The 20,193-nt window shown below is 39.9% G+C and overlaps 1 protein-coding gene across 15 annotated transcripts in view; it reads left to right on the top strand.

The window, feature by feature from the left end:
- The window catches only part of SGMS1 (sphingomyelin synthase 1), a 211,785-nt gene extending 192,359 nt beyond the window's left edge, over positions 1–19,426 (top strand). For all 15 annotated transcript variants that reach the window (XM_089780152.1, XM_075935077.2, XM_075935069.2 and 12 more), the window contains 4 exons: positions 5,749–5,866; positions 11,148–11,301; positions 13,941–14,107; positions 17,849–19,426. In XM_089780152.1, coding sequence (XP_089636278.1) covers positions 5,749–5,866; positions 11,148–11,301; positions 13,941–14,107; positions 17,849–18,028 — 619 coding nt within the window. In that variant the 3' untranslated portion in view covers positions 18,029–19,426. The remainder of the gene's footprint in view (positions 1–5,748; positions 5,867–11,147; positions 11,302–13,940; positions 14,108–17,848) is intronic.
- The last annotated feature ends 767 nt before the right edge of the window (positions 19,427–20,193 follow it).

Here is a 20,193-nt window from a genome sequence, read left to right as displayed (position 1 = left end):
AGATGCAGTTGTTAGGATTTGCAGCTTCAGAAAAATAATGGTATTGAACTTTTACTTCCTATTGCCTTTTACAGTTTATTCTGTGTTACAGACTATGTCTTTTCCCTATAGTCTACTAAGCCAGTTAGTATAAATAAAACAAATAAAAGAGCCATATATAGTTGAATTAAATAGCTTTGAGTAGAACATGTTTGTTTGTTAGGTGACATTGATCTCAATAATGAAATAATGCCCATTCCACTACCCCAGCTTGCAGTAGTTAAATTCATGGAGCTATAGTCTGATAATACAACCTTAAGCCTTCTTTGGTGTATTCCTGTTGGCAAAAATATTTATTGTTTTAAGAGGAAGTAATCATTCTTTGCTGGGAACATTATATGTGCACAAGATACAGTAAAACTCCAGTTGTCTGGCATCCAGTGGTCCAGCACTCCTGCTAGTCCGGCACCACCGGAATCTGGAAGTGTTCCAGGCAGCTGGACTATTGGAGCTGCTCTGCCCGGGGCTGACTCGGAAAGCCCGGGGCAGAGCAGCTGGGGTGCTCTGCCCCAGGCTTCCCGGAGTCAGCTGCTGGTCAGTTTCAGCAGCGGCTGACTTGGGGGAAGTCTGGGGCAGAGCAGCTGAGGTGCTGCCAGGTAGGTCCCACAGCGCCGCCCCTCCCCCCCATTTCCCCCACCCCAGACTCCTCATAGCCCCCCCTTCTGATATTTCGGCATATCTGATAATCCGGTACCCCCTGGGTCCTAAAGGTGCCGGATTATAGGAAGTTTACTGTATGTTGTTTGAAATCTTTCTAACAAAGCAGCATATTTACAATTATTTTGTAATATTGATCTGACCTTGTTAAGTCATGCTGTAGCCAGAGCAACAGTACTACAACTAATTGACTCCGACAAAAGCCATTAAAAATCAAATTGTCAGCCAGTTGTGAGCTCCCTGCCCTCCCCTCCCCTCTCCTCACAGCCCAGATAAGGCACACACCAGTTCCCTGCCTCTTTCCCCTGCAGCCCAGATGAGCTGTACGCCAACTGCTGCCTCACCCTCTCCCCGCAGCCCTACTGAGCCATGCACCGGCTCCTGGCTCCCTACTCGCAGCCCAACTAAACCACGTCGGCTCCCGAGCCCCCACTGCCTGCAGCGTGCCGAGACTCTCTGATCCTGAAACATCTGTGGTCATGCCGGACCACGGATGTTGCCAGACCAGAGAATCCAGGATTTTAGAGGTGCAACCTGTATCGTATCTTCATCAGATTCCTTCTATGCTAAGTTTCTTTCCATTACCCTTTATCTGTTGTTTTTAAGAACACTACCTTAGAGTAACTGTTTATTTTTGTTTTTACACCACCCAACACAGTGGGACTTTAATCATGATGGATTATATATATGCAAGCTAATATTTAATATTATTGCTACTGTTATTATAGTTACTACTACTATTATTACCACCACGTTTTGAAGATCACATTGAAAGTTGGCAGCAGAAAGCAAAGTTGTGGTTGTATTTTGTGTGCTGTTGGTACCTGCAAAGCCTGTGTTTCATGTTTAACATGAATTTGCATTCAAATTAGGGTGGCAGATAATTTGCAGTTTTGCACACACAAACCTGCCTAGGTAAAGCTTGCAAGTGTAGTTACGGGGTAAAGTTTGTAGCATGTGACTATGTTTTCATGAGGCCACTGTGCATCTATTGTATTTAAACCTCCAGTTCTTCTTCCTGCTTCCTATATGAATTCCACATGTGGGTACAGACATGCAGTATGCACCTGAGTCTGGAGATTTTAACAAGGAGTGTCTGTTGATCAGCACATATGCAGTTGATCTCCTTGTGCTTCTCAGTAAGAGTAGAAGAGGCAAAGTAGGTTTACGCCCTCTCTGTTCCTTATCACCATATGGCCTAAGTTGGAATCCAGTGGCTTCATTCAGAAATCCTGTAGAGAAAATAGGAAATAGTTACTCTTTTTACCTAAGTACAGCTATCGCTTTAGTGTCATTTGTATGTTTTGCTTCTTGGGACCCGGTATTACCTCCCTGCAATCTGGGCCAATCCCCACAGTCACAGTCTTGAAAAACTGCCTCTCTTGCCTAGGGTCTTTTCTGTCGATGACTAATCCCAAAGATGTCTTTATTGTCATATTTGTGTGACACATATTTCTTTAAAGTGCAGTGTTTGTTGCTCTTTCCCACTAATAAATCACAAAGTCTTTGGGCTTCAACTTAGGAAATTCTTACTGGAAAAGGCTCAGAGGCCCCTCTCTGATCTGGGGAACCCCTCTATACAGCAGCCTCAATAAATGAGCACACACGTAGGGGCAGAGTGTTCAGTCTGAAGCCCAAAGACTTTTCCTTCAGGACTTTCTGTGAGAGTAATAGGCATTCTCATGATACAAGGACAGAACCCTGTCAAGGATGGTCCATTAGAGATGAGCTCTTTCCCTGAACCCTTTGTGAGCCTTCACTCGCAGATCTCAATGAATCATCTGTGCTAAAAAGAAATCCAGACTGGAGGGTATAAAATGAAAATGAAGGATTCACCATTACCTTTTTTGAATGTGAGCCTAGGCTCCTCACTACCAACTCATCTGTTCAAAGAACCCAGCAGAGCCAGTCCCCTCCTTCTGCCCCTCTTCCCCCCTCCCTCCCCCTCCACACACCTGGATATTCAAATACTCATATAGCACCAAAGGATGTATTCCTCTCCTACCTGCAGTCACCCCTTCTTCTCTGTCCCAGCCCTCTTGAGAGACTTAACTACATTGGAATCTGATACTACTTAGTGTCCCAGGAACGATTTCACTTACCACTGTCAGGTTCTGCCACTTCAGTAAGAGCAGTCTTCAGATTTAGATCAGTCTTAGGCGTCAGCCCCTCCATCTTCCCTCTAGAGAGAGCCAAGTCCAGACAGGTGATCCAGAACTTATGATCACTGTTTTCATAGTTATGACCTGCTTAGGAACCAGTGGTACTTCATGCCACGGGGTTCCCCTCAAACAGTTGGCCCCTCTTCCTGCCCTAATTTGGGACCATGGGATCCCTATAGAAGAATCCCAGGACCCTCAGAGGAATCTTTCCAGTCTTCTCCCTCTCACCAGTAGTTGGTGAGAGAGGGGTAGGATGTTGGATCAGAACCAGAGGTACTGGCAGCTCTGACAGGAATCTCCTGTTACCCACATGTGATGGTCTCTCTTTCTTCTCCATCACCTCCATATGCAATACCAGGTCCTGAAGTGCAGAGGGACCATCAATAATTGGCTTCCTCTGGGTACCTCTGAATGAAGATAGAGTCCCACAGCACAGAGTGCTGGATCTCTTGCAACCTCAGGGAACAAGTTGATCCTCCCAGTTCATGCCACAGTTTGGCACACCCTATTATCCTCTACCTCCACACCTAGCAGGTGTATTTTGTTCTGGCAAAGGATGCTGATTTTTTGTTCTGCTGCCCTGCCTTTGACTCCCTAGATGTACAAGCTGCTATTGAAAGGACAATAGCCAAAGCCCACTCTGTTAGACAAGGGTTCCAAGAGACTGGACCTCCTGTAGAGAACAGTCTTCTCATCTCTAGGCTTGCAGTTCCACATTGCCAATGACCAGGATCTTTTAGGACTTCAGTAATTATTTGAGTCTGACCGGCTTTCAGGACAAACTTTTCCCAGATGACAGAATCCAATTCATCTTCTTTCTAAAAGAAGGCAAGTTAGTGGCAAAAAGAACTCTCTAGGTTGAAGTTGATATAACAGATACATACAACATCCAAAAGCTTGGCCACTGGTAGTGTTATGAAGAGGGATTATTGATTGCAAACCTAAGGCTTTCCCAGAGAAGTGCAGAATACTACCCAAGACCTTCCCTTTGATGAGTTGAACCTCTTTAATGAGAAAACAAATGACTTTTCATTCATTGAAGTGGTCTATCTTCTACTTCCTATCTGTATTCTACTACCCACTCTCTATTCCCTCAACTTCAGGTCTAGTTAGATGCACAATGAGAAGAGGAATTGAGGGATCAGTACTACCTCAAATATCCTCAGTCATAAGCACAAGGAGACCCGCTGCATGTTCCTGCATAGATGAGCCAAATGACACTGTTTACTAAAACGTCCACACTCAGATGCATGTGCAGAATACAGATAAAGACCACACATCTCAAAGAGCTTCCAGTTAGAGTATATAACCTGGTTGGTCTAATTCAGCTTTGTAATAATTGTATTTCTGTATTTTGGATTGCAGTAGCATTTTTAATATATATGAATAAATCTAATGTGACTTGCTTCTTTTGCGCTGTTCATAGATGCAGAAATATTCTCCAGAGACTAAAGGAATTTGGCTTCTTTGGATAATTTTGGTCATATTAGCTATTTCATTTAAAACAACCCCTTTGTAATGAAAATGTTTTCACTTTTGCTGCTTTATTCAGTGCAAATTTAATTCTGATTCTTAATCTACTCTAAGTTTAATATTGTGGAGATACAGTGTTTAGGATCTTTAATATTGCTCCGGGGTTGCACAAATACTACCAAGATTTAAGCTTACTAGTTTAATATGGCTTGTGAGAAAGAGTAAAGATGGAGTGACTTTGTTTTCTAACTTTAAAGTAGGAGGTTTTTTGTATTTATAAGAAACTAGCAGATTTACCCTGTGTTGCTCGGATTCTTAACTCAATTTTTGTTTTTTGGAAAATAAAATAAAAGTGTGCATGCTTTGGGGTGGGGTTGGAGATGAGGGTATATGCAGGCTGACCCAGGAAGAGAGAACTACCCCAGCCATACTGGGGGAGGGGCTTTTCTGGCTCCAGCATGGAGAAGTCACGGGTGGGGTAGGGAAGAAGTGCCTTTCCCCCAGCCTAAGTAAGAAGCTTCCAGGGCTGGGGGTGAAGGGTGAGGCACCCCCTCCTTGAGCCCTCTTTCAACATTCACTTAATTATGTCAATTTTGAGGGCTATCCTCGATCTGGTGATTTTGTCTCTTTTCTGTTGTGTTTTTATGAGAAGCAATCCCATTCCAAGCATATCCCATTTTCCTGGCACAGCCAAGCCTTTATGCTGCTTTAAGTTATGATAAGAGGATGCTTTATACTGAATTTGCTAGCCCTAGCTCTTACCGTTTAGGAGAAGTTCTTAGACAGACAGACAGACAGATAAACTTTCTCAAAAATATAGATGGTGGTAGCATGAGATCATGGGTCAATGTTTAAAACACAGGACTAAAAGGCAGGAATTCTGGGTTTATACTGAGTTCTAGCACTGAGATACTGTATTATCTTAATTACATTCTGTACTTGTTACACACCTGTAAAATGGGGATATATACTGTGGGGATATATTATTGTTTACAGAGTTCTTAAATATTTTTAGATGAAAGCTAATGTAGATTAAGGATGTTAACTAGCAGTTAATTCACTAGACTAGTCAATAGGCACTTCCGCATTCCTCTTTGAAATGTACGAGAGCCCCAGAGGGGCTGAGTCAGCATTTCAAAGGAACAGCGCCGCACAGCTGAACTGGGGATCAGCTGTGTGGCGCTACCGCTTTGAAGTACTCCCTCTTCCCCCTCCCCCTTTCTGCCTCTATCTGATAGAGGCAGCTGGGGGGAGGAATCGACTAGTCCTTAACATCCTTAATGTAGATGCATAAAGTATTATTAAAGTTACTGAGTTTGAATTAGCAACTTGATATTCTAGACTGATTCCTTTCATGTTTTAGACAAATATTGGTAGAATTTATTTCCTAGAATTTCATATTTTCCTTGTTTTCCAGGTCTATTATTAGCAGAAGATTTTTCTGTATAGTTGGGACACTATACCTGTATCGATGTATTACAATGTACGTAACTACACTCCCAGTACCTGGCATGCATTTCAAGTGTTCTCCGAAGGTAAGTTCTTCTCACCGTAGTTCTATTTTGTAGCTTCTATTCTTCTCCTGTACTCCAGAGATCATGAATAGCTGTGAACAGACCTCTTCATTTCAAGTTGAAATGGCAAGGACTTTTTTCATAGATTGTGGATGCTGCAACTTTGTCAGCCATAGTGCTAATCATCCAAAGATGGAAAGCACTCACTTCTGAGGACTAATTTACAGTTTTTGTATTGGTTTATTATTGTTTTGATTAGGGAGTGTGACTTTTACTTCTGTATTTTTTGAGATAGTGGAGTTTTATACGTCCTATAGTGAGATGCAGTTATTGATATAAAGGTGTCATATACCACTGCAGCTTCTTTTAAGAGCTAGGCAAAATTTGAAATTTCCATCCCATAGGAAATGTGTTTCAGCACATGTGTTTGCATCCCAATTTGAAAAGAAAATTTTACATATTCCAAAACAGTTAAATTCAGATATGTTGACAGGGTTTCTCCTTTTTCAATTGAAACAAAACCTTTCAGCATTCCTGAAATCACAATGTTTCATTTCTCCTGATTGAGTTCAACTGGAATGTCTTGTTACAAGTTAGTTCAACAAAAAAAATGGATTTTTGTGGTCAGTAAATTTTCTGACTTAATGATTTTCTGACACCAAATTCCCAACCAGCTCTCCTTACTCCCCTATGTTTGCAAGACTAAGCTATCCTACCATAAATATTTTTATGTAGGTGTAATTGCATCTGTACTCAGGGGATTATACAGTACCAATTCACTCATCCAGTTTGAAACCAATATAATTTAAGCGACACAAAAACTGTAATTTAAGCGACACAAAAACTGTAAACTGAAAAAACAACAAATAGTCCTGTAGCACTTTATAGACTAACAAAACATGTAGATGGTATCATGAGCAAGAAGTGGGCTGTGCCCATGAAAGCTCATGATACCATTTACATGTTTTATTAGTCTATAAAGTGCTACCAGATTATTTGTTGTTTTTTCAGTTTACCTGTACAGACTAACTCGGCTACCCCCTGAAACCACAAAAACTGTAGGCAGGTATAGTGCTCGCTTACTCTTGTGTAATCACCCTACTTAAAACCTCTGCCATACAAACACTCTATGGCTTCATCCACATTTTTCTCTATTGGTGAAACTCCATTTGCAGAGCAGAATTAGTTAATGGGAATCTTAAAAATCCAACACCACTGAGTCTAGTTTACACTGTTATTGCAACTGTTCTTTTATGGGGGAACTGCACTAGGGCAGAAAAATGCCTAAATGGTCTCAAAGTAGACAAACCCAAAACATTTGGTTTCTAAGAAAAAATTTTCCAGTGTGTATGCTGACCCATGATGGAAATTAGCATTTATTTGACGACATTGTTGACTTTGCCAAACCGTATGTGGCTGCTTGGAGACATAAGCCTGTGTAAATGGAAGAATGGGTAGGGACATGAGAAGAAGAAATCAGCAAAATGGGTGATCAGTCAGTTAAATAGTGAGTCACTATAAGTTAAAAAGAAACCAGATACTGTAATTTCAAGCTTGAGTAAATGTGCCATTTCAGAAAAGGAACATTATTTATTTCAACAGAAATTAGAATTGCCAACATTTTAAGTCACCTTTATGAGAAGGACTAACCTATGCTATGCTTGGTTGATTAGCTTTTCTTGATCTTTCTATGGGGCTTCCTTATAAAATATAAGCAATATAACTATACTTTTAATTCCCAAAATCACTTTGTCATTTCCTTAACTTCATCAGACATAATTTGAAAGAGAAGATTAGGCGTTTGTGAGCATATAGGCTTTTATGGGTAATGCAGGAAGTTTTTATCATCACCAGGAAAGATGCCAAACAGATCTTTAATCCTAGAACTATATGAAAAGTACAATTCATGCCTTCGTTGAGTTTTTAAAACAAGAATGAACTCTAAAGTTAAGGAATATTAGTTTTCAGAAGACAAATATATTCTTTAGTAACTAATTCAAACAGTACATGTTTTGCCTATTTCTTAAATGGTTACTATGGTTACTTTAGGATGTGAACCTCTTTAAAAATTAGAGTTTGTAGGTGTGAAATACAGTCTTTTCTTTGAATCAGATAAGAATCTAATGTGCCCCTGTTATGCTTGCAACAAAATGTAAACTAAAATCCTTTACTTCTATTAGTGGCCTATTTTGAATAAAGGAAAATATATGAGTTGCTGTCCAGGTATGAGCAGCCTGGCCAATATCTTATGAACATTCCATAAAATACTTATTAATTTTCTGGGAGGAGTAAAACCTTTGTTTAGCATCTTGCTTGGTAATGCATTTATTTAAATGTCATGTGGTGCATTCCAAAAAGCAAAATTTAAACAAACAAAACTATCTAGAAGTATTTTTGAGCCTAAATTATTCATTTCATGATAGTTTAAATATCAGGAGGAAGAGAGAAATCCAGTCAGATATGTGGAAATCCACCTGGCCCTTCCACCTACTGTTTGAATTGAAACAAATTAATGTGTGTGCATTTAAATTTCACAGTCAAACTGCCTGTGGTTTGCTTGCAGTGAAACCCATTCCAAAGAGCCAGAGAAGCCTTATCAAGTAGCCAGTGCTGCTAGGAAAGGGAAGCACAATTTCAAGACTAATGGGTGCTCGGTGCATGTGTTCTGGGCAGCATGGAGGACAGAGTCAACAGTAAAAATCACAATGAGAGGAAAGGCTAACAGTAAAAGATGGACAAAGATCATCCTGATATCAACTTTTGCTTGGGGTTAGAGAGGCCTATCTGAAGTTTATGGGAGATAGTAAGCCTCAGAAGAACCAGAACTTCACCAGAGATAAGAGAATCCTGTACGCTGTTAGTTGCTTCAGACCCGGGGCAGGGAGGTACTATAATGCTGAAACTTAACTCCAACTTGTACTTCCCAGATGAAAGAACATAACCTATATGCTTTGCCATTTGTATCTGCTGTAAATATAAATTATAGTATTGTTGAAAAGTTCAATCGTTTCATGTCAGTGTGAATTGGATGAGTCTCATCTGTCTGTATCCTTTGGCAGAATGTGGAATATGTGTAACATTGTGACTGAATGCTTAAGTATTATAAGCAAGCTTTCCACAACTTATAAATTCATTTGTTTTATGGATTTGTTTGACTATGGTTTTACATGCACTTTGGTACTTTGGCAATCATCTTTTTAGTTAATAAAATGTGTTTTTAAAAAACACACGCACTGCACAACTCTGCCTTTTTCTAACTTCTTTCCTGTCTTTCACATCATATTTTTTCTTCATATTGCAGTCATTAATAGTCATAATGAGGCAGTGTGGGGCTTCTTCCATTGTTCAGTTCTCATTACCTGCTTGTCCCTGTTTAACCTTTTTCTCCCCCTCCATCTATTTTTCTTTCCTCACTTTCTCTGCATTGTGTCGTCTGTTTCTTCTGTTTTTATCTTTCCTTTTCTTACATCTTTCCTTTTTTACTCTTCTTCATTAATCTCACTTCTTCGCAGTCACTGTCTTTCTTCTTTTTTCTAGCTAGTCTCCCCAGCTTCTTGACATAGCTTACACATTTTACTCATCCCAGTGCATCTGCACACTTGTGACAGGCAGGGGAATTTTGTACAAGCCAAACACCACTGGGTAAATTGTTCTTTCTCTGTCCTTACTGCAAAATAGTTACCTGAAAAAATGTTTTTTTCAGTCACTCTTTAGAGGAGTGTAATGTAGACAGGGATGGTTTTATTTTCCTTCTTTGAGGAGATGAGAGGGTATAGATAGATAGTTCACAGATTGGCTTTCCTCAAATGACAGCTAAGGCATCACCCTTCAGTTTTTCTGCATTGCTGGAAAGAGCGGACAATAGTCAATAAGTGATAGTGTTTCCTGGTCTTCTGTTTGAGAGCTGCTCAGCATCCCGATGAAGAAAACATTGAATTATATTAAACTTGTGCATAGGTGACCTGGCTCCACAGCCAGAGGGACATGGACAGCCCACACAGTGATCGAATGTGTCGTTGTTTAGCACTCACTGAACATAAGGTCAATATCCTATGTTTCTTGCTGATCTTTGAGTGAACTTGTAAAGATGATACAAAAGAACTAGAAATGCAGTACAGGTTGGACGTCCCTGGTCCAACACATTTGGAACCTGACTGGTCTCAAATCAGGGAATTTGCAGGACCCAGAAAGGTTCACTGCCACACTCCCTCTGCCCTCAACTCAGAGCTGTCAGCTCCAGGGGTTCCTAATTTATTGTAGGGATTAGATTTAGGCAAGACTATATACATTTGATTAATCTTTAAGTCTCAGTTTGTTATTTTGACTGCCTGACCTTAGCTTCTGGGTTCTGTCTCATTCTTAGAGGGGGAAAAAAGCTACATTTGGAAGACATTTTCTGTTGTTGTACAATTATTTGCCTGGTTGATTAATCCCTTCGCTATTTATCCATGAGAAAGAGTGACCACTATTTTATGGACCTATAAAGATGATAGAAAAGCTATTTTGCTAGGAATTGTTTTCCTGCTTTCTCACATTTCCACACTATATGTACAAGGCATATGAAGCAGTCTTGTAGCTCCCATTGAGCAAAGTAAACAATTACCTGAATTTAAAGACCTCCCACTAGAATCATTTTTCCTTACATTAATGAACATTATTGTTGCCAGCAAAACATCTGCAAAAGAGCGTCTTAAATGGGAGCACTTACAAATATTTATAAATACCAGAGAAAATTTTTTCCTCTTTCCTCTTTTAGTGTTACCATAACTGATATCACTCTAAAGTCATGGCATATTAATTGCTAGATGTAATGGCAGTACCGCTTTGATCCAGTATCACAGCCAGCAGCCAGAGTTGTTGAGCAAAAAAAGAAAAAGGACGCTGCCCCTTTGAAAACCGCAGGTTAGGCTTTTTGGCCACATCAGGCTCCCGCCAGCTGACACCATCTTGCCGATGCCATTTGGCCAAAACAATTCCATTATTTTGTCACTATTTTTATGTATTGTAGTCTTAAATTCTCATTGTTTTGCCCTGGACATATTTGGTAGGAATCTTTGGAACCAATTTTTTTTCTCATTTAATGTCTTGTGCGAAGTTACCAAGTTAAAGGGCCTGATCACAATAATTAGTAAGCATCCTCAATTCCTGTTAGCATCTATGGAAGTCAGACTTGTTGGACATTGTATTGGAAATGCTTGACATACAGTAGAGTAATGCCCTCTCTTATAATCTTTAACCTTTCATATTTTTAATGTAGTATGAAATAACCTTGGTTAAATATATTCTTCTCTTTTTCCTCCAGCTCTTTGGTGATTGGGAGTCTCACCTGAGGAGGATAATGAAATTGCTTGCCGGTGGGGGGTTGTCTATCACAGGCTCCCACAACATGTGCGGTGACTATCTCTACAGTGGCCACACAGTCATGTTAACACTTACGTATTTATTTATCAAAGAGTGTGAGTGCATTGCATTGTTTATGGACTTCAATTTTATATATAACTAATGACTAAAAATGTTTGCTATCTTGATCCATTACTAGAATTAAAGTGAAAAAAACAGCTTGTTCAAGTGTATTCAGTAATGTAAGACAATAATAGATGCTTCATGGAATATGGAAAACAGGTGAAAAGGGAATAAAACACTATTGTATGATTCATACTTGCATTATTCGTTCTTATTAAAAATAGAAGCGAGGCAGATAGAGGCAGCAAAGGGGAAGAAGAGAGGGTACTTCAAAATGGTAGCACCACGTGGAGCCCGGGGTCAACTGGGCACTCCCTAGCTGACCCCAGTCTCCCTGCGACATTTCTACAGAACCCGGAGTCCCCAGCTGATCCTGGGTTCTGTGCAGCACTGCTGCTTTGAAATGCCAAGTGGAGCCCGGGATCAGCTGAGGACTCCTCAGCTGACCCTGGGTTCCAGGGAAATGCTGCACAGATCCCGGGATGAGTTGCAAAGTCCCAAGCTGACCTCCATGCATTTCAAAGCAGCAGCGATGCATGGAGCCTCGGGTCAGTGGGGGAGTCTGAGTCCCACTCACCTCAGGCTCCATGTGAGCACTTCCGCTTTGAAATGCACAAGAGACCCCGCTGGGGACTTTTGTACATTTCAAAGCTGGCACGCCGCGTGCAGCCTGGGGCCAGCGGAAAGTCCCGCTGACTCCGGGCTCCACGCGAGCGCTTCCACTTTGAAATACACAAGAGGGCTATTGTGCATTTCAAAGCGGAAGCTCCCACGTGGAGCCCAGAGTTAGCAGGACTTCCTGCTGGCACCAGGCTGCAGGCGGTGTTGCAATTTTGAAATGCAGAAGAGCCCTTGCTGGGTCCTTGTACATTTCAAAGGAGGAACGCGGAAGTGCCTGTTGACTAGTCAAATAGTCAATGGAAATCCCATCAACTACTCGACTAGTAAATTAATCATTATTTAACATCCTTAATGCATATTGCGCTCTGTGTATGCTGTCTTAGCACAGAGTTGGTTCAGCAAACCTCAATGGTACTACAGTGAAACCTTTGTTATCCGGCACTCTGTTAACCAGAAAACTTTGTTAACCAGCATTGCCTGCAGCCACAGTACTGTCACAGGCCTGGTTTGGTTTACCATGATTGGCGTAACAATTTTTATTGAAGAAGTACTAATCATCTTTAACTCAAAATAGAAATGTGAGACCAACTGCCTCACACTACAAAACTACCAATATTAAAAACTTGAGTTTTACTATTATTGTCCATTGGTTTTTAGTTGATGGGACCCTCAGATAACTGGAATTTTTAGATAACCGGAATGCCCTAATCCTCGAGCGTGCTGGATAACACAGGTTTTACTGTACCCAGAAAGAAAGACCACATGCACAATTCAGTGACAGATGCATTCAGATGGGTTTATTGCTTTCAAGGCACAGTACGAAGGCTATAACTCTGTGGTTACAAGTACTCAAATACATGAGTGTCCAGTGTCAGCAGTGAGAGTCTCTACCATCCCCATAGCCACTTAAAGGGAGTTAAAGCAAAGTAACCTGACATTTGTAGACTCAACATTTTTGTATTACCTTATGTGTTTCGTAACATCTGTTTGTTACCTTCCCTTGTACCTTGCTCCAGACATCTCTGCAAAATATCCCTATTTATTACTTTTCTCACACTCTGGGTATGTCTACACTACCCCGCTAGTTCGAACTAGCGGGGTAATGTAGGCATACCGCACTTGCAAATGAAGCTCGGGATTTGAATTTCCCGGGCTTCATTTGCATAAGCGGGGAGCCGCCATTTTTAAAAACCCGCTGGTTCGAACCCCCTGCAGCGTGGGTTCCACGAGGTGTACCGGTAGTTCGGAATAGGAAGCCTAGTCCGAACTACCTAGTTCAAGCACCGTGTAGCCGCGCTGCACGGGGTTCGAACCAGCGGGGTTTTAAAAATGGCGGCTCCCTGCTTATGCAAATGAAGCCCGGGAAATTCAAATCCCGGGCTTCATTTGCAAGTGCAGTATGCCTACATTACCCTCCTAGTTCGAACTAGGAGGGTAGTGTAGACATACCCTACCTTATATAGTATCACAGTGTAGCTGGGGTAGTATTTTGGAGTGTGTTTACATACATACCCAGTCTCTGTTGCTTCTTAGGGGCCTGTGTTTTAGCAATACTAGTAATAATTTCACCAAAGTCATGTATTGGACAGTAAACTTGTAGCATTGGGTTTCATACATTGCCTGACTTTGGTTCATGACATGCGTTAACTTTGCTGAAAATGGGTTAGGCCTCAGATTTTATACCAGGCTCAGTGTCCTAGGCTTTTACTCCCACACCTGTGAATACATTTTAAAAAATTGTCCTGCTTCATTTTTAAATTGAGAAGTAAACATTAATTATTTTGTTATTTTGCAATCCGATCATTCCTTTCCCAAACATTAGGTCTGATGTCATGACTATAATTACAGTCAATCTTATTGTGCAATTCACGCGCACAATTGTTGTCGTTTAACAATCTCCTGTTTCTAATTGTAAATTATTGGTGTCCAGAGTAATTAATCAGGGTTTTTAAGTAATGTTATCAGCACTCTTTTATGTGATGACATAATGTTTATTTTCACTTGTTTTCAGATTCACCTCGGCGACTTTGGTGGTATCATTGGATTTGCTGGGCTCTAAGCATCATTGGGATGTTCTGTATTCTCTTGGCTCATGACCACTACACTGTGGATGTAGTGGTGGCTTACTACATCACTACAAGACTTTTCTGGTGGTATCACACAATGGCCAATCAGCAAGTGAGTTTTCCCTCAAATATTTGGTTCTCCTTGGCTCTTCATCTCCTTCTTTAAAACATCAGTGGATGAATTCTGATATGTTGTTTTGAGACTTTTAACCAGGAAATAAGAATGGATTCTTCTACCTTCATATTGTGCCTTGCAGGCAAGAGGAGAAGACAAACCCCAGGAATTTGTAAAATCCAAGCTTGTATAGAACACTTAAGATAATAGAACTACAGAAATTCCAGTGATGGCAGAGATGCATAACAGGTTTATTTTTTCCCTTCCCTTGGGGTTCCATCACTCTTGTCATGACGAGCAAAAATGCAGGAAGGCATGATCCCAAAGAAGCAGGCCACCTTTATTTTTTATTTAATTTTCTTTTTTGAAGGATGTGTGGTTTTGAATTTTGGGCAATGTGAAGAAAGCAAAATTGTCCACTTTTAGCACAACTCCATAATAAAATGGTAGAGAGGTAAAGCTTCCTCGATCTCCAGATGTTCTGGAGCCTGCCTATGCACTTGCAGACATTTTTAAAATGTCTGCCATCATTACTTTTGATGGGTCTGAAGCCAGGCTGCTCTTGGTAAGAGAGTCATTGTCTTAAAGCATCTGCAAGTGGAAGTGAAGTTGCACCTAGTAGAGATGGTTGCCTTTTTCCCATTGAAAGTGAATCAAAAGCCAGGCTGCCTACATTTTTCATGTGTGGTCCAGGCAGGTGATAGTAAAACTTATGGGAGAGAATAGTGAGCTAAAGAATAAAAGAGGACTGGCAGAAGGGAGACAGAAATATGAAATGCAAAAAGAAATAACATAGAAATGTGGAAAGCAAAAAGGGATGTGGAACAGGTAGAGAAATATGATTTTTCACAACTTTAATGCTCAAAAATCAGAAGACAGACGTAATTGATTTAAGTCTGTTTTAAAATCTCATCATTTTAATTCTGTCGTATGTTTAAGGGTCTTGTATAGTTAAACTAATAACAGTACCGACTGACTTATTTTTTAAATTTAGTTAGCCAAGGCTCAGTAATGTAGAGTTCTGGTTTAAATGGAAAATCCATTGACTGACTCCAGACTTGGGAAAAAATTTAGTACCTGTTTTTACTCAAAACTATTTGCTGATTTTCATAACATCTAAGATAAGATAATAGGTCAGTGTAAAAGTATTATATGTGGAAAATTCAGATCCTAATTATATATCCTTTAGCCCATTCTCTTCTTAGATGCCTCCTGTAGGTCCAGTTCAGCAAAGCACATGAATACATGCTTAACTAGGACCTATGTACAATGATGAAATATTAATGTTCTGTGAATCATCAATATTCCATTATTTCTAGTATATATTCAAAGTTTCTAACTAAGTGAAAATTTATATGTATAGAATTATTGTGGAAAAGATGGCAATATATGGTCTTAGCAATTAATGCCAGCTGCAAAATTGTTTTAAGTTGCTAATATTAAAAAGTAATGCAAGCTTTAAAGCACTACGGTACTTTTTAGATTGTCATACAAACTTGGTACTGATGATGTTACAGCTCTCAGAAAATGAATCAATGCATTTTTCAATTTTAACCTAGTGAAGTGAAATATAACATAAAGTTTAGTGTTGGAACGTACACCACAAAAGTCTTGTTATAAGAAATGTTCTCCTTTGTTGCTCAGAATACCATTGGTTATCCTGTCGTCCAATTTTCACAGTGATGTAAAATCTGCATATATTGGTTCTGGGAATCATTAAGTTATGCTTGGGAGAATAGAGATTAAAGGTAATCTGTCTAGTCTTGTGAGACTATACCAACTGGAGTGGCCCCAGCAGAAGGGTTTTTTGTGATGAGAGAGACATACAATAGTGATGGGTGTGGACTATTGAGTTTACATTCAAGTGAAGAAAATATCCTTTAAATGTCTTTTTCAGTTTGTCCTGGGTGTCCTTACCAAGCATCCACCTGCAGCGACTATGTTAGAGGCAAAGGAGATCTCCCAATTCTAATCTGGATTTACTGGAATGGGCATATCTTGACTGTGATCCTCTACGGATAGAATGAAAATAACATATTGTTGCATAGGCCTCTTGTCTATATTCCCTAATTGGGCTAATTTGGTGCATGCCCAGTTTGGTACTGGAGTCACTTATTCATTGAATCACCAAACAGCAGTGGTTGCTTTGCTTCCTTGGTGTCTGTCCAAAAGTTGACTGGCTAAAGTTGACCCAAGGCAAGAGTCAGGAGGTGTTAGAGGATTAGGGAAAGTAGGCCTTTTAAGTGTGTTGTGTAGTGTCTTCCTTTTCTTGCTGAGGACATAGCTACACTGCCCCGCATTTCAGACTAAAGAGTGATGTGAACAGTAGTGCGACCAAAGTACTGCGCTGTAACTCCCCCATGTGGATGCCATAGGCACAATTGTAAAGATCTTGATTTCTCACAGATGCAACATTAGGGCCTTTAATTTCGCTTCCACTACAGGAATCATAGTGCAGCAATTTCTTGGTGTGCACTACCGTTGGCACCACCCCTTAGTCTAAACAGTAGGACTGTGTAGACATGTCCTGAAGTTGGCAACCTTAGATTGTGTTGATTCCTTAACCATTTCTGGATTCCCAGATGTTTACAGAAATTGTGTGTGCGTTTTGACATTTAGATGCAGGTTTGTGACTTTTTCTTCCTTTAGGTTTAACTCTCCCCAGAGTCATTAAGGCTTTAGTAATCTCTAAACTGAGTTTCTGAAAAGATAAGAGCTTGTCAGTCGGAAACTTTAACTGCCGCATTGTTTGAACGCCAAAATATTTACTGGTGGTTCACATGGGGATGTTAAATTTAGAATAATCGGCTAATCGAATAGTTGATGCAGTTTGCATTGACTATTCGATTAGTCAGTCAGGGCGCCTCCACCTTTGAAGTGTAGCAGTAGCCCCAGGGCTGTTGCTACATTGCAAAGGCAAAAGCATTTTGGGGAGCACAGGGCCAGCAGGAGACTCAGGCAGTCCACTGCTGGCCCCGTGCTTCCTGTGGCATTTCAAAGTGCTACCACTTTGAAGCACCTCCTGCCCTCCCTTCTCCCCCCTCCCCCCCAACTCCCGCCTCTTTCTGAGAGAGGCAGTGAGGTAGGTGGAAAGCGACTAGTCGACTAGTGTGTCAACTACCCAGTAAGCATTTGCTTGTCAGATAGTTTTTCACATCCCTAGTTTCACACAAGAAGCTTGCCTTTATACCATAAAACTGGCTTGATTTGTGCATGAGGGTATTTAGATGGTTCTTTTAATCTGCAACATTCTTCATCCAGGTGTTTTTAAAAAGTCTCTCATCTAGGATGACTCCTTGACAGTTGAGACTTGCTGTTCCTGTGGAGCTGACAGCTCCCAAAAGACAGGGAGTTCTCAGAGGGCTCTGCAGTCCATATCTTATTGTCTCTCTTGACCCAGCAGAGCTGCAATTCGACTGTTAGGAAATGTACTCTTTATTTGTACTTCTATGAGAGGAAGGAAGGATAGGGCAGAGAGATTTTGAGGGGCAGTAGATAAGAAGCATGTGAGAAATAATTATTTTTTGTCATACCAAAGTTATGTCAATGTAAGTTGGTTTGGGTATGGGTTCATATCGTTAACACAAATGTGAGTAGAGATAAGAGACAGATACTATGTAAATCGAAATAATACATTAGTGGAAAACTGCAGAAGGATAGTGGCAAACAATGCAATAAGTTAAAGGAAAAATTACTGTGCTTGTTTGTAATCATTCTTTCCTAATTATCTTTGTGCAGGTGCTAAAGGAAGCTTCCCAAACTAACCTCCTTGCACGGGTGTGGTGGTACAGGCCCTTCCAGTATTTTGAAAAGAATGTTCAAGGAATTGTACCTCGCTCTTACCATTGGCCCTTCCCCCGGCCGGTGCTGCACCTGAGTAGGCAAGCTAAATACAGCAAATTGGTGAATGACACATAACAGCTGTAAACAATGCGGGGAAGGAACTGTCCAAAGTGTTCAGAACTCCGTGAGAGAAGATGCCATACAAAGCGAACTGCTCCCTAATCCTTTATCTTTTAACCATTACCTTGACTTAACCTATTCAGTTACCTGGTAAGCACTGTGATCTTTTTTTCTCTCCAAAGGATCTGCGTTGGACAACAATAAAGAAAATTTAACTTATCATGCACTGTATACATTTCTTGTTAATAGATTTGGGATTTACATTACCCATCACCATGTTCCTTTGTATATGATGCGACAGCATAAATGAAAACTTTTATATCATGTTCTGGTCTTTCCAGTCACATCTGGGAATAAAATGTATTATTTTCTTGGGAAAACATACTTTTCATATCTCTTGCCCCAAAGATTGGGCTGTAAGCCATTTTCTAGCAAATATCTATATGAAGGTTTCTAAATACCTGACTGGGGAAAAATTAAAACTTTCTACCTGTTACACCAATGTTACGAATTAAGTGATAGACACAGAAAGGTTTAGTAACTTTTGATTTTGTAAAATCTGCAGTGAGTGTCAAAAAGTGCAAAAAATAATATTCTGTTGTAAAGTGATTTTTCTAAGTATTTCCTAACTTTATTTTTCAAAATGTGTATGAAAACTAAATTTAAAAAGATTTTTACATGTCATAGAAAAGAGAATTAAAATAAAAAATGCTTCTTGGAAGAGAGAGAGATTTGTCTATGTTTCTAGTGCCTTTCTTGTCTTGATTGTAAGGTCAGTAGGCAGTCTTAAATGTTTTTATTTAAAATAAAATGTTCCTTGAAAACACAATTATATGTACTGTATACATTAATAAATTTTACATTTATAGCTAAATTAAACTGGAAATGTACTTAAATTATTGAAATTGCTGTTAGTAGGGAAAAACCAAATCAAAGACTTGGATCTTGCTCACACATTGTGGGCAGGTGTTGTAAAATTTAAGGTTTAAATTGTTTTTACTGTCTCCTCAATAGCTAGATTTTAACTATATCAAAGCAACAGCCATGGATCCCTTTTTCATGAGTTTTGCAGATGCTCACTAACTTCAAACTGAATAGTTTTTCCATCCATTTGATAATTTTGTTGAAAAACAACAAAAATAATCTATTTCTTTAAAATATATTTGTGCAGAAGCTGCATGTACCTCTAATTTTCATTCCTACCATACATACTGTATGTTTGGGGAAGTATTCTATGCTATACTTGCCAATGTGCAGAACAAAATAAATTTTTAAGAATGAAGAAGATAATCCATTCTGTATTTTATGTGAAGCAGAGTTATCTTCTGTAGGGTTTTTGTGTATTCACAAAGTGATATTTGTATTGTAAAACAATAATGGCTAAGGAAAATAAAGAGGCTTTTAAAAATGTAGTTTCCTTTATCTTTTCAATATGCCTTTAAGTTAATTACACTCCCAAAGCTTGTCTTTACTTTTCTTTGTATTATTGAATGGGAGGTCCTCAGAATTGTGTAAACTGTTTTTAGCTCATGTTCATGTTTAATGAGTATTTTTAAATAAATACTTTGCAATAGTACTAATATTTAAAGATCTGATAGTTGGTATGACAAACCTTCATACGTTGTTCAAGGATCAGCCACAATCCACAATGAGGAATTGCTCCAAGCTCGTAGGTGACACGATTTCTGGTACACTCAGGACAACCTCATGCTGGGCTACAAATTCAGGGATTCAGGCATGGCTCAAATCAATCTACCACTCTGAGGTTCAACATCTGGACAGGTTAGTGTGCCTCACAGACAGGGTATAGTCATCTCTGAATTGGTGTGTAAGCCAGGAAAATCTGTGAAGTTTCCACCTAACAGGAATCCAACTCCTTCTGAGGACTGATTTCCAGTTTTATATACTTGCCTAGTTGTTCCAAAGTCACATGCTCCCAAGCATGAACCAAAAGCTGCATACTTTAGATGTGCACTGAATCCTAGCTTTTTACCTGGACAGAACAAAACTCTTCTGGGTTCCTTTGCAGATCTTTGTATCTCATGCAGAGCAAATAAGAAGTCATCCTATTGCAGCATGATGACTCTCTAAATGGATTACAAGCTGCATTGTCACACCTATGCTTCCAAAGACATGACTTTTCCTGAGAAGCTGTGCATGAATTCAACCAGAGTGCTCTC

The sequence above is a fragment of the Pelodiscus sinensis genome, chromosome 8 (genome assembly GCF_052426305.1).
Source record: "Pelodiscus sinensis isolate ZL-2025 chromosome 8, ASM5242630v1, whole genome shotgun sequence".
Taxonomy (NCBI): Eukaryota; Metazoa; Chordata; order Testudines; family Trionychidae; genus Pelodiscus; species Pelodiscus sinensis.
The sequence above is the reverse complement of the archived record's forward strand: the minus strand, read 5'-3'. Positions and strand labels throughout refer to the sequence as shown.